Raw genomic sequence first — 13,682 nt, forward strand, 5'->3', positions numbered from 1 at the left:
CATCTCTGTCCCACTTGTGACAGGAGCCTCCATCCACTTCTCAGAGACATAAAGGCCTGGTTCTTGCTGAACCCCAAGCTCAGGAGAGATTTTCCAAGTGCCTGTGTTATGGCTTGGACATGAGGTGCCCCCAAAAAGCTCATGTTAATGCAGTTATATTCAGAGGTGGAATGATTAGTTTATTAGTGCTGTAACCTAATGAGCCCATCCTAGTTTGAATGGACTGACTAGGTAGGTGGGAGCATGGCGAGAGGAGGCAGTCACTAGATCCAGCCCTGGAAGAGTGCATCTTCCCTGCAGCCCCTTCCCCTTCCCTCTTTCTGCATCCTGACCCTATTGAGCTGTGAGCCAGTTTTCCTCTGTAAGGTCCTCCCCCCACAACGTTCTGCTTCATCTAGGACGTAGAGCAATGGAGTCAGCCATGGGTGAACGAAAACTTCTGAAACCGTGAATCGAAATAAACATTTCCTCTGTTAAGTTGTTCTTACAGGGCATTTTTGTCACAGCAACACAAAAGCTGATGAAAACACCCAGTGAGGACCAGGGAGCCAGCCCCCATCTCTAGTAGCTATCCTACCTCCCTTACAGGCAGAAAAGCTATCAAGTTTGTAGTACTTTGTTATAGCAGCTATGGGAGATAAGATACCTAGGTCTCTATATTGTGGTGGAGATATGCCTGCCTCTCAGGTGGGGATCTTATCAACCCCAAGACTTGTGCCCTCACACACACAGCTTCTCCCACATCCTTGTGGCCAAGCACACTGAGGCTCCACCTAGCAGGCCAACCGTTCTCTCCTGAATTGTGAGAGGGCAGTTAGATATTTGCACAGGGCCACTTATGCATCATGTTCCCTTAGAGCCAGACACAGATATTGATTTAAAAATATTTTATTCTTTAGAAAATACAGCATTCAACCATCCCATCCTGCAGTGACCCTTGTTCCAGCCCCAACTGACCCTACCCACTGTGGTCAAAGGTTTCTGGGCTGTGTGGGGACCCCAATCTCAGATCCCTTGGAGGCCAGGTTCATGACAGGTCCCTCACCCAGCCTCCTAGAGCCAGCTAGGCAGTACCCCCAGATGCCCTGGGCACAAAGATTAGAGGCAGGGTCAGCAATGGGGAAGGGTCACAAAATGCCAACTCAGTGACCCTCAGAAGCTGCAAGTGTGTTCAGACAACAGCCTGCCGGACGCACAGGAAGCACTTCCCTGGAGCTAGGGTGAGAAAGAGGGAGGTGCAGGGAGTGGTGAGGTAGGCAACCCCACAGCTCACTCGCTGGCCTGGCTCTGGTCCAGCCACCTAGCTGTCGTCCCCATTCTCGCCAGGGCCCCTGATGAGACGCTTGTGGCCCCGCTTGCCCCCAGGGCCCTTGGGCTTGGCGAATGCCTGCTTGAAGGCATGTTGCTTGGGGTGCACCTCGTCGTAGAGGAACTCAGCCGTCAGCTCTGCCCCATCGCCAATCTCAATCTGTGTGGGACAAGGCTGCAGTTACTCCAATGACTCTGACCCTTGGTAACTGCCACTCCTGGGGCATCCTTTTGATCCTTCACATCTTAGCCCTAGGATCTCCTCCCACTAGGAATGCCACCCCCAGAAACACAGAGCCTGGAGTCTGCTGCCCTGCTCACCTGGGTCACCCCCTTCCCTCTCCCCAGACCCAGGGAAAGTTGTCCTGGTGGTCAGGGCTTGGGCTTGTTTGTGCCACCCATCATCTGGGTCTCAGGTTCCAATTGATCCACAGGAGTGACAAGTCCTGCTGTGTCATTAACTCTTAAAACCCATGTGGAAGGTGGGGTAACAGGACTCTGGGAACAGCCACGCACCTTCTTGGAGATCTCCAGCTGGAAGTCCTGTTCTACAGAGTCAAGGAGGCGGCTCTTGCAGCTGGAGTAGAGCATGCGCTCTTTGATACTGCATTTATACCCCGGCATGGAGTAGATGAACACTGCAGGAGGACAGGGAGGCGAGGCCCTGAAGGTCGAGCAACTGTGGACCTCCCCCACAGCAGGCCCGCCCAGCAGCAGGCCAGAGCTGCACTGCCCAGCACACACCGGGGGCTTGGCTGTGGCTACTCACCCACAGACTCAAGGGGGTCACCCTCGTGGGTATGCTTATAGAGGAAGAAGTGGTAGCGGGCAGCATCTCGGGGCACCCGTGAGGGCAGCTGGGCCACATCCGTGGGCTCTGTGTGTACCAGCTCGATGGTCTCCCGCTCCAGGTCCAGCTTCTGTGGAGGGCCGGGGAGACATACAGAACCTCAGGACTGGCTGGCAGGCAGGAGCCTGCCTGTGCTCTCCCTTCCCAGCACTCCTTTCCTCACAGCTGTACCTCTGTGGGGTCACTCTGAGGAGGCACTCCTGGGCCTAGCCCTAATGGTGCCTCTTTGAAGACTGCTAGAGAAAGAACTGTCCCGAAGGGCAGTGAATGGAGTGGTGTGGATGGTCTCAGCACCAGGGAGGCACCAACATTGGGCCAGCCCATCCTCAGAGGCAGAGCCTCTTGGGGAGCATTTTGGAAGGGGGAGCATTTTGGAAGGGGCAGCCTGGATCAATGGGGCAGAAAGACCCTGTCTGGGAAAAAAGGTGATCAAGAGGGCTGCAGAAGGAATCTGAGACAGAAAGGGGCTCAGGGATTATAGGGGTCAGTGTGAACCCAGGGGTGGGCACAGGCAGAGAATGGAATGGGTAGTGGGTTCACAGCAGCACCCATGTGGGCAGGCAGAGGACAGAAGAAAAAGAACGTATCAATGTACACCTGGTGGCTACATCTAATGCAGGAAACAGGGAGGAACAAAGAGGACAGTGTGTTCTCACAAGCATGTGGATTAGCTGAACAGCTCAGGCTGGTGGGGGCAGGGGTTCACATGGGTATAAGCAGGACTAGGGTGGGGCACAGTGTGCCCCATGCATGTGCCAGGGCAGGACCATGCACCCACCAGCTGGATATAGTTGATCATCTTCTGCTTGAGTTGCTGAAGTGCCCGCTGGGCCTCAGGCTGCAGGGGGAAGGCGAGGCCCTGCAGGGTCTGGTGCTTGCTTTCCACGCTGATCTCTGTCTTCACCTGGCAGGCAGGGCAATGATGAAGGTGGTCCTCACCTGCCCAGCCTGAGGAATAGCCCAGCCCACCAAGGAGCACAGGTCCCCAGCACATGAGACCCTGCACACTCACCTCATTGATACGGATCTGCTGGAGCTCTCTCTCAGCTGAGGTTAGCGGGGCAGGTGCAGCACAGGATGACAGGTGTTTCTGGTACCCAGCAAAGGAGAGATCATCCTGGGAGGCATAATGGGCACCTTAGGTAGGCTGGAGGAAGCACTGACAAGCACCTTGGCTTACAGCTCATGGACTCCCAGTCTTCCCATTTCACCCCAAGCCTGGCACTGGCTTTCTCTGAGGCCCTTCAAAGGCCCAGCCCCCATGATCCTGACCTCACTCTTGCCTGGGAGGCTACCTTCACTGTTCCAAAGAGTTCATCCTTGATGTGGCCACCCCCAAACTCCTTCTTCACTGTGGCCCGTGTCGCTGCGTAGAGCATCTTCAGCCGCACCTGAGGGGTGGGGGCCAAACCGTAAGACAGCTGTGGGCAGTTGTGTTTCTCCAGAAGCAGGCAGGAGGCTCTAGAAGTGGACCTGTTCAACTCATTGTGTACTCACATCCAGCAGGGGGCGCAACATGAAGGTGAGGGTGCAATGGTGGCTCCTGCCAGCAGAGGGAGCCCTGGCCCAGCTCAACCTCAGCCTCCAGGGGTCAAGCTGATGCCACTCACAGAGCTCTGGGACCCCAGGCTCCAAACACAGGGCCTTGTCCTGTCACTATCTGGGACAGGACCTAACATGCCATCCCTAGGATCCTGGGACAGGGCCTCATTAACCCACTCATACTCAGCTGCCCTCCCCAATCTCCCACTGGTCCTGAGCCTGGGGCTAAACAGGGGTTCCGGGGACTCACCGGAGAATTGTCAGGCGACCAGGCAAGGAAGAGCCATTCAAATCCCTGAGCATTCTGTGAGTCGAGGCGGAAGAGCAGGTAGCAGGGCTGCTGGGAATCCAGCAGTGGAAGCACAGCCCTGTCATAGTCCTGGTCCCAGCGACCCAATGGCTCCTGAGAGGCACCCAGCACGAGCTGCTCTGGGGGCAGAGGCCGGGTGAGCCAGAGTAGCTAGCCTTGTCCCACCTCCATCTGTGTGTGGACTCTGTCCTCTGGTTGTGGCTTTCTGAGCTAGCTCAGATCTGCTGGCTACTCCACCTGACTTTTTTTGGAGCCTCCAAATCTTCAAAGGAGTGAGTGAATGAACAAGGGCAAAAGCTGCCCGCTAGAGGCTGCCCTCTCTACCTCCTGGCCCCCCAAAGATAACCAACACAAACCACATGAAGACACAGCTATGTGTCCACAACCAGCAATTATGTGGCTCCCTCACAACAACCACACATGTGGTACTCACTCTGACCCCACACTACAGGCAAAGCACACTGCTCAGTGCATTGTCCCCACCATGCACCTCCTGCTCCCCTCCTCCCTAAGCCCAGGGCTACAACAGAACTCCAGAACTCCCCTCTTGGGACAAGTGTGCTGGAAGAGGTGATGTCATGGTCCCAGGCCATAGCAATCTGCAGTGACAAAAAAATCTGGAGAAGAGGAAAGCAGGACTCATGCCAGACACTGTAAGGTATTCTGCTGCCACCCTCAGCTGTAGTTCCCTCCCCTCCAAGTCACAAACCAATAGCAGCCAACTTTTTAGTGCCTGGGCTCAACAGGCCGTCACCTCCCTGTCTGGTGCAGAGTGGCTGAAGCGGGCATCAGGCCACACCTCTGGGCTGGTTTCTCACAAATACCCTCCTGGTGCACAAAGACAGACTGGAGGAAGAACTGGGGTAAAGGGGCAATCTCAGCTTGGCCAGGAGATCCTGGCACCTTACCACCACGCCCTTCTAATGGGGCAAGGGGTCTAGTTGCCTGGGAGCCCCAACATGCCAGCTTCCTCACCTGCCCACATAGAACTCATATGGGATCAGGGTTGAGAGCCAGCAGTCACAGGCTGAGTGGGCTCCAGCAGCACTGTCAACATTGTTGTTCATTGTTTTCGAACCAGGAATTTCACATAAAAAGTGAAAGTCACAGCTTCTCTAGAAAAATCAGGAGCTCCAGCCACACTCAGTTGGAGTGTGGACACTTCTGGGCACTCCCAGGTACCCTGAAAACTGTAATACAAAACTGGGATAAGCTGGGCATGGTGGTGCACGCCTGTAATCCCAGCAGCTCAGAGGCTGAGGCAGGAGGATCGTGAGTTCAAAACCAGCCTCAGCAACTTAGCAAGGCCCTAAGTAACTCAGTGAGACCACCTCTAAATAAAATACAAAAAGGGGCTGGGGATGTGGCTCAGTGTTAAACACCTATGGATTCACTCCCCAGTACCATAAAAACAAAACAAAACAAAACAAAAAATTCGGATAAGAGCCCACTTAGAGATTCTTCCTGCTTAAGGTCTTGTCTGAGGACCATGGCCAATGAGTACAGCTGCCCTTTTAAGGGTAGGAAGCTGTGGACTGCTGCCCAGGCCTTCAATCATGAGCTACCTAATGATTCCTATCCAGTCTCTGAGGGTGTCTGAATTTGGGGACCCTAAACAAAGCCCAGTACAGTCATGGCCCTAAAGCCTGGGGTAAAATCAGGGTCTGGACAGCACCTACTAAAGTGAGCTGAGCACCAAACCTGTTTGGGAAGCCCCTAAAAGGCAAATAGAGCAGGTTACAGAGAAGGTCTGGAAGGATCCTTGGGGATCCAGTCCATGCCCAGTCAGTACCCTTTACTGACAGGGACAATTCCTTGGCACAGAGGGAAGAGGGGAGGAGTCTTTTACTCCCATTACCCCAATTCGGCCCCAGGTCCAGGTTGAGATCTTGCCAAGGATGGGATCCCCCCATCCTGCCCTCAGAAAGAGCTGTACACAATGCCTTCTCCCCATTATGGAGGTTCTTCCTATAGGAAGAGCCCCGGCATCTCCTTAGGTCTCCCCACGGCCAGCAGCCAAGCCAGAACAGGCCTGCTGACCAGGAACAGATGGAGGTGGGTGGCACTAGTGATATGCGGCAGTGCTTGGACTCTCTCATCCCCTGACCCCTGACTGTTCAGCCCAGTACCTGGACTAGACCCATCTCAATACCCATACAGCCTCTGGTGAGGCCACACAGGACCCCAGGATGGGGGTTTGCATAATAGGGGTGATAACCATGCCTACTTTGTGCTCTCCTCTGAGGTTCCTTTTTGTGAGTGCCCCCCTCCTTCCTGGGCAGGGAAACTGGGGTCCTGCGGGGCCCAGAGGCCAATATCCACCTCCTTCCCCTTCCAGAAGCAATTAGGTTCAGCCTCCAACGTATGCCCTAGCTCATGGGGGGCACTCACCGTCCTCAATAACAACTTTGATGAGCCGAATGGAGCCAGCCCGCGCCTTGGCAAAGAATTCCTTCAGCTCCTCAGTGGCTACAAGAACAAGAAACATAGTGGGGGATGAGTAGGCAGAGTGGACAGGAACAAGTTTGGGGCCTGCTCTGTCCTACGGGATCTGTTGGCTGAGCTGGGAACTGGGTTAAATACGGCCCTGCCATGTGACTGGGAACTTGAGATGGCCACTGAACACAAGCTCCCAAATTTAGCCAGCAGAAGTGGCAGGCAGGTGTCCTGCTGGCTGGGATAGCTATAGTGATGGGGAGGGGCCGGCAGGGATGGGACAGCCCACCTGAAGATGGGGCAGATTCTAGGCAAGCCAGGACAGCCAGAATGAATGACCCCACCTGTCCCCTGCCCCGTGAAGGCCCAGCAGTGGGATGGCCTGATACACTCTAAGCACTGTGGAATCCACATGGAATACACAGACAAATGCCAGCGTTATGTCCATTCACATATGTACACACACACACACATCACATGTGCCAACTCACTAAATCCAGCATGTGTGAATATAAAACATACATGTAATGCAGAGAGGGACATAAATGTGAATGCCTTTGTACATGAACACACTCGCAACAAGTCAAACATAAATGGATATGCATATTTAGACATGTGAACATGCATGCAGATATAATTACTAGTTTGCTAACAAACATATAGGCAGGCAACTTCAGAGTTTGGCTAAGACAGTGTGCAGGCAAGAGGATTACGAAGCACACACAAGGAACAGACACATCTTTTTACACATGCATGCACATGCAGCTCCAACCTCCCATCCAGGCTGCCTCACCCTGAGGAGGCCCCAAGGACCCACTCCCAGCCCAGCACAGCCCACCAGGGGCAACAAGCCCTCCTCGACTCTCAGACAGTAGGAAAGGCTTCCTGGAAGAAGAGTAGCTCCCAGGAAAGAAATTCCATCTTGGATCTTAGGCTGCAGAGTTGGAAGGTGACAGCCAGTGACCAAGGAAGGAACCAAGTGCAGAGGTAAGGATCATGGTTAGAGATAGGGAACCATGGGTAATCTCAGATCCACTAGTGGTAGTGGATGGGGAAACTATGGTCCAAGTGGAGAAGGGCCCTACTTGGGTATTTGGGCAAGCAGGGCCAAGCCAGCATGACCTTGAGGCTGCCCAGGGGTCAGAAGAATTCCCACAGGAACACAGCTGGAGGGCTGAGGTCAGAGAATATTTATAGGGACTGGCGTGGACAGCTTAGGGGCAGCGGGAGGAGGGAGGCGGGGGCTTTGAGGAAACAAACTGGTCATGGCCTCAGGTGCACCCCCTCCCCCGCAGTGACCCTGTGCTACTGGGTAAGCAGAGGCTCAGCTGGGCCTACGAGGCCCTGGGGTACACAGTCTTATGCCACTGAACTGCATGCAAGGGGACAAAGCCCCTCTGGGCCAGGACAGTACTTTCCAACAACAGACCCCAAGCAGTTTCCTGACGCTTCAAGCCTGGTGTTAGGGCTCCACCTCTCCCCTAGCTGTGTGACCCCTGACTTCTCTGAAACTGAACCTCATCTGTAAAATGGAGATAATACCCTCAAGCTCCAGAGACTATAGTGAGGAGTAAATGGGACGAAGTGCTCAGGAAGGGAGATTCTTTTAATAACAACTTTTACCCAGTGGCTTGGGAAACTGAGGCAGGAGGATCACAAGTTCAATGTGAGCCTCAGCAACTTAGCAAGACCATGTCTCAAAATAAAAATAAAGAAATTAACAAATAAATAAATTAATTAATAAGGGCTGGGGATGTAACTCAGTGGTTAAGTGCCCAGGCCCTTAAAAAACAACAACAAAATTTTACTACTATAAGTATAGCAGGACAGGCTGTGCTAAGCTGCCCCTTCTACCTGCTGAGACGCTGGGAGGGGAACCAAGAAGCTCCCCTTCAGAGAGGTTGACAATCCCCTTCTAGTGTTACCAGGGCAAACTGACACCCCAGCAGGAGAAGACATCCCTTCCTACCCACCCCAATGCCTCCCAGCCACTATCAATAATCCAGAGGCCAGGTCTGGGACATCTGAGCCTTCATCATCAAAGATTCATAACCCCCCACCCTTGCCCACCCTCCCGACTCCAATGAGCCTCAGGTTACGGTTCCTCCACTGCCTGGCTCTGAGGTCAACAGACCTACATCTATGGCCAGACAGGGTTGGTACTCCAGGATTATCTCTCCTGCTACCTTTCCAGGCCTGAAATGGGAAGGAGGGCTGGGGGCAGCCCAATCTCCAGTGATACCCTACGCAGCCCTGTGTCACTGTATGGAAGTGAAGAAGTAAGGCAGGTCCCTGGTCACAGAAGCTGCCAGCAGGAGACAGGAGGATGGCTAACTTCTAAGGATCTCCTTTGCTACTGGAGGCTGCAGATATGACCAGGCAAAGGGGAAGGAAGGGGCAGGCCAGGCAGCAGATCCCCCTGTGGGGCTGAGTCATGAAACCACCCCTCCAGCTCCTCCTGGAGATAGGCTGGCCCACCTGTGAGGAGGCTGGCCCTGACCCAGGCCCCTGTATTCTCCAGTCATAGGCGGGAGGGGGAGGATGGGGGTAGGGCAAGGAAACCCTTTCTGGGCAGTCCAGCCACCAAGTGGCCACAACCACAAGCCACAAGCCAGGATTCAGGCAGTTTCATGTTGGTAGTCCTGAGCAGGGGATCATGATGTGGTGGCCGGAGTGGCTGATGGCCAAAACCACCAAGCTGTCTGGGAAAGCTGTCTGAGTCCTTGCTACAGGGCAGGCAGCTCTTCCAGGTCAGTGGCAGATGGGGACACTGAGGCCTGGAGGGTCAGGGTACCTGGTTCGAAGGCATTACTTCTCTCCCAGCTTGTCCAAGAAGGAAACTGGGGTCCCGGGGGGAGAGGTTTTATGTGTGATACTCTGGGCCATAGAAGTTTCCTGGGGATGAAGATGGGGATGGGGGCTGGCCTGGATTCTCTAGGGCCAGGACCGCCCCCACATATCTGCCCATCTGGACCTTCTTCTCTACCTCCAGATGGAGCTGGGACTTTCTAACTCTGGCTGGGGCAGACTAAAGAGATCACCATGGAAAATGGGAAGGAGGTCAGAGGTCAAGGTCAGATTGGCAACTCTCCCCATGCGACTTAGAGGGCCCCATCAAAGGTATTCCCGCGCTTAGCCTGCAAGAGTGTGAGGGTCCTGAGAGGAGCAAAGGTCAGACCCCCTCCTCACACACATTCTCAAACCCATACAAGTCATGAGACACATCCACTGCATGCAACCATGGTAACAAATGCACACTGAGATGCGTACCAATTGTGCACACACATAAACACCCACAGATAGTGCACACTGTCACGAAACACTAATATCTAAGATGGTCCCATGACACCGACAGTGTCCAAACAGCCACTAGGGCATGTACATGAATGATACTAGATGTGCACAAGCAAGTTACATCCAGATGTGCACACAGGGAACTGTATACAGAGAATATGTGCACATGCGTGTATACTCCACCAGATGTGCACATCCGGGTACACCCACCCCCAGAAAGGAACAAAAATACACAGACCCGCACACACAGGCACATCCACCCCCAATGGGTACATAGATATTTCCATCCCAGCTGTATAGGTACATGAGTACCCACTCTCAGCTATGCACAGCAACTCTGCACTCCCCGAGATGTGCCCATCCCGGGCGACTGGCGGCTACAAAGGAGAACAGGAAGCTTCCCCCTGCTGATGCTAGGCGGAGGAAGGGGCCGAGAGCCGGAAAGGGGGCACAGCCCAGAGCCGAGCCCCTGGGACCTCTGTCCGCCCGCCATACGCCCTCACCGTGGATGCCCGTCTGGTGCGTCATGGCTCGGCGTTCCGCTCGCCCGCGCCGTCGGAGCCCTCCGCTTGGCCCTGGCCGGGCTCCGCTCGCCCGGACCCGGAGGAGGAGGATGTGGCGGCAGCCGCCGAACCTCGCGCAGCTTCCCGGGCGGTGCCGCAGGACCCGCCCCCAGCGGCGCCCCGCCCCCGACGGGCGAGGCCAGGAGGGCGGGGACTCGGGGCCGCGCGTGCGCGCAGCCTGTCTCTTGGGTTGTTGGGCTGTTCGCTGCTCTGTGGCCGGGAAAGGGGTCGCGTCTGCCTACGGGGTGCGTGGGCATTGGTGCGCCCTGAACCCGGTAATCCGTGGGTGGGGCGAATCCGTGTGTGTAAGTGGGAGAGACTGCCCGCCCCTGTCTGCGTAGGTTTGTGAATAGGGATAGTTCTACATTTACTACAGCCTGTGGCCAGAAAAGGGTCCGAAGGTGAGTGGGCGCGTGCGTGATTGCGCGGGGATCCCATACCCAGGGGACGTTTCCTGAGCGCTTTTTGTGGGCTTTGAGCACATTTAGGGCAGTCATGACCCACAGGCCTAGTAGCCCTTATGGTGGGAGCTCAGACCCACCTTCTACTAGGGGAGCCAGCAGATGAACAAGATTTTTGGTGGCTTAGAGCCCTACCCAGAGAATGTGAGATGCCGAAAGAAGGAGGCGAAATATCGGTGGAACCTTGAAGGAGAGAATGTGGTGACCCAGCAGAGCAGAGGGAAAAGTTTTCTGAGGAGAGCGAACTGCGCGTGCAAAGGCCCAGAGGTTAAAGGAAGCTGGTGGGTCTGGAACTTCCAACTCCAAATGAACTTGTCTTCATACCTAGCAGCCTTTCCTTCCAGGCATCAAAACTGACTGCTGCTACCAGCCAATCAGCATCTTGTATTTTCGAAGCTCCTGTTATTGCGTCAGGGGTGAGCATATGACCCCAGTCTATTCAATCAGACTCTCTTCAGGGACTTCTTGGATGGAAAGATTGGAGGAGCCTCCTTTTGGAGGCTGGGGTCGCTGAGACATGATGGATGTGTGGCCTTCCTGGTATGTGATAGGCTTTGTATCACACATTTAACTACTACATGCTGGGCACACTTATTTAATCCTGTTGACAGCCCCTGAGTTAAATGTTATTGCCTCTATCATACAGATGAAGACTTTAAGGTTTGGAGAAATGACTTCATTTGGTCACAAGGCAGTGAGTGTGCTCAAGAACCTTAGATTCCTTTACTGGAGAAGTTGGAACAAAGGAGGGAAAGTCTTTTAAGCAGTGACCTTTGCCCCCTCCATCCATCTCTCACACCTCAGAGATAAGGTATGAAGGGAATCTTCTGGGATATTGGGGTTTGAGCCCTGTCCTGCTCAGCTTAAGATCTGGGATGTGAGCAAGGACCCCAAAGGCCAGCAGAGCACCAAAGCAGATTCCATCTCCTGCTGAGATCTGGTTTCAGGCAGAAAGATGAGAAAGCTGCCTGCATATGTCTCCCATGTCTCTCAAATGAGTCCAGGGATGAACAGAGTATTCAGGGGCAGACTGGTTGCCCCTGTCTTTCTGATGTTTCTCAACACAAACACTTGGTTATTGAAATTATTATAACAGTTTTTTTTCAGGTGAGTTAAGTGTTTAAAAAAAAAAGTAAGTAATAAGTTTTGTGTAGTGGTGCACTCCCAGCAACTTGGGAGACTGAAGCAGGAAGATTGCAAGTTCAAGGCCAGCCTCAGCAATTTAGTGAAGAACTAAGCAACTTAGTGAAACCCTGTTTCAAAATAAAAAATGAAAAGGGCTGGGGATGTGGCTCATTGGTAAAAGTAAAGCAACTCTGGGTTCAATCCCCACTCCAAAAAAAAGTTAGTGATAAAAATACTGAAGATGGAGAACATTATGCTCAGTGAAATAAACCAGACTCAGAAACTCAAGGGTCAACTGTTAGTTCTCTTATATGTGGATACTAGAGTAAAATAAGGGAAAGGAGGTGGTGGCAGGTGGGATCATATATCATAAAGATATAGGGAAGGTCAATGGAATAGAAGAAGAATAAGAGAGAGGAATGAAGAATGGAAAAGGGGAGGAAATATGGGATTAATTTAACAAAATCATATTATATTCCTATATAAATATACCAAAGGAAATTTCTATATGTAAAAAGTTCCAATCAAAAATAAATAAGTGAGCAAAAGGAAAATCAGAGTATAGGTAGAAGAATAGAGGGAGGAAGGAAAGGAAAGGGGAGTGGGGATTGAAATCAAATTCCTTGCATGTATGAGTTTGTCAAAACATACCATTTGTGTAAAGGAAGGGGAGGGGAGGAGAGATTTTATACATGCACTTACCACTTGAATTTGCACAGAATTCTTTGACATCTCTGGAAGGATCCCCAAGAAATTAGTAATGTTGGAGGTCTTATACTTTGTGAATTTTGGGCCATGTGAAAATATTGTTTAAAAAATTAAATCTAAAATAAATCTTATTAAAGAACAGATGTGGAACTAAATAAAAGCAACTTTCATTGTGAGTGGAAACAATGTAGAATAAAACCTTTCTTCCTTTTTCTTGCTCCCACCTCCCAAGTTAGCTGGGGAGAAGCCTGTGGCCCAGAAGGGGGCAGATTTGAGTTTATTGGAGCTATTGAGAGAAGGGTGTCACTGGGAGTGAGGAGTTTATGTTGCCCTGGGAGAGCCCAGATCGAGAATGAAGACAGATTCATCCAAAAGCATCTCATCCACTATTTCAGAGAGAAAAGAACCTGGAAGCTGAAAGGGGCAAACACAGGCCAATCTAAATAATGTGAAAGACGCTGGATTTCAGCATCAGCAGTGACAACCAAAAGACAATTAATAGAAGTGGAATTCTAAGTCCAAATAGCAGCCAAAAATAAAGGCAGGCTGGGGTGCGGTGGCGCATGCCTGTAATATCAGTGACTGGAGGCTAAGGCAGAAGAATTGTAGGTTTGAGACCAGCCTCTTCAATTTAGGGAAAACTCCCCGCTCTCCAGCAACTTAGCAAGACCCTGTCTCAAAAAATAAAAAGGTCTGGGGATGTAGCTCAGTGGTAAAGCACCCCTGGGTTCAATCCCTAGCACCAAAAAATAAAATGGGCTGAGGGTATAGCTTAGAAGTAGTGGGCCCCTAGGTTCAATCCCAGTACCTGGGGTTGGGTGGGGATGGGGAGAGAAAGCAAAGGCAGAATGCAACCCTTTGAGACTTGCAAGGACTAAGGAAATTACCTCCAGGTCATCCTTTGTTGGAAATTTTGTTGAAGGATGCACTTCAGCAAAATGAGGGAATAAACCAAAACAGGCAGACTTTGGCTCCAGGTAAAAATAGAGGTGCCTAGCCTAGGGAGATAGGAGCCTGGATGGCACGGAGGGAACACTCAGACCACTTTGGAACAGGGAGGATTGGGTTACCATAGGGCTCCACAT

The 13,682-nt window shown here is 52.4% G+C and overlaps 1 protein-coding gene across 1 annotated transcript; it reads right to left on the bottom strand.

The window, feature by feature from the left end:
• Window positions 1-872: 872 nt before the first annotated feature.
• TWF2 (twinfilin actin binding protein 2) lies at window positions 873-10,397 on the bottom strand. Its single transcript, XM_079156401.1, has 9 exons — window positions 10,244-10,397; window positions 6,402-6,479; window positions 3,951-4,129; window positions 3,454-3,549; window positions 3,171-3,275; window positions 2,937-3,062; window positions 2,078-2,228; window positions 1,825-1,946; window positions 873-1,468 (listed from the first exon to the last, which is right to left on the bottom strand). Exons 1-9 carry the CDS (start codon window positions 10,266-10,268, stop codon window positions 1,301-1,303), a joined length of 1,050 nt encoding a protein of 349 aa, XP_079012527.1. The 5' UTR covers window positions 10,269-10,397; the 3' UTR covers window positions 873-1,300.
• Between the last annotated feature and the right edge of the window lie 3,285 nt (window positions 10,398-13,682).

This window comes from Sciurus vulgaris (genome assembly GCF_902686455.1).
Source record: "Sciurus vulgaris genome assembly, chromosome: 10".
Taxonomy (NCBI): Eukaryota; Metazoa; Chordata; class Mammalia; order Rodentia; family Sciuridae; genus Sciurus; species Sciurus vulgaris.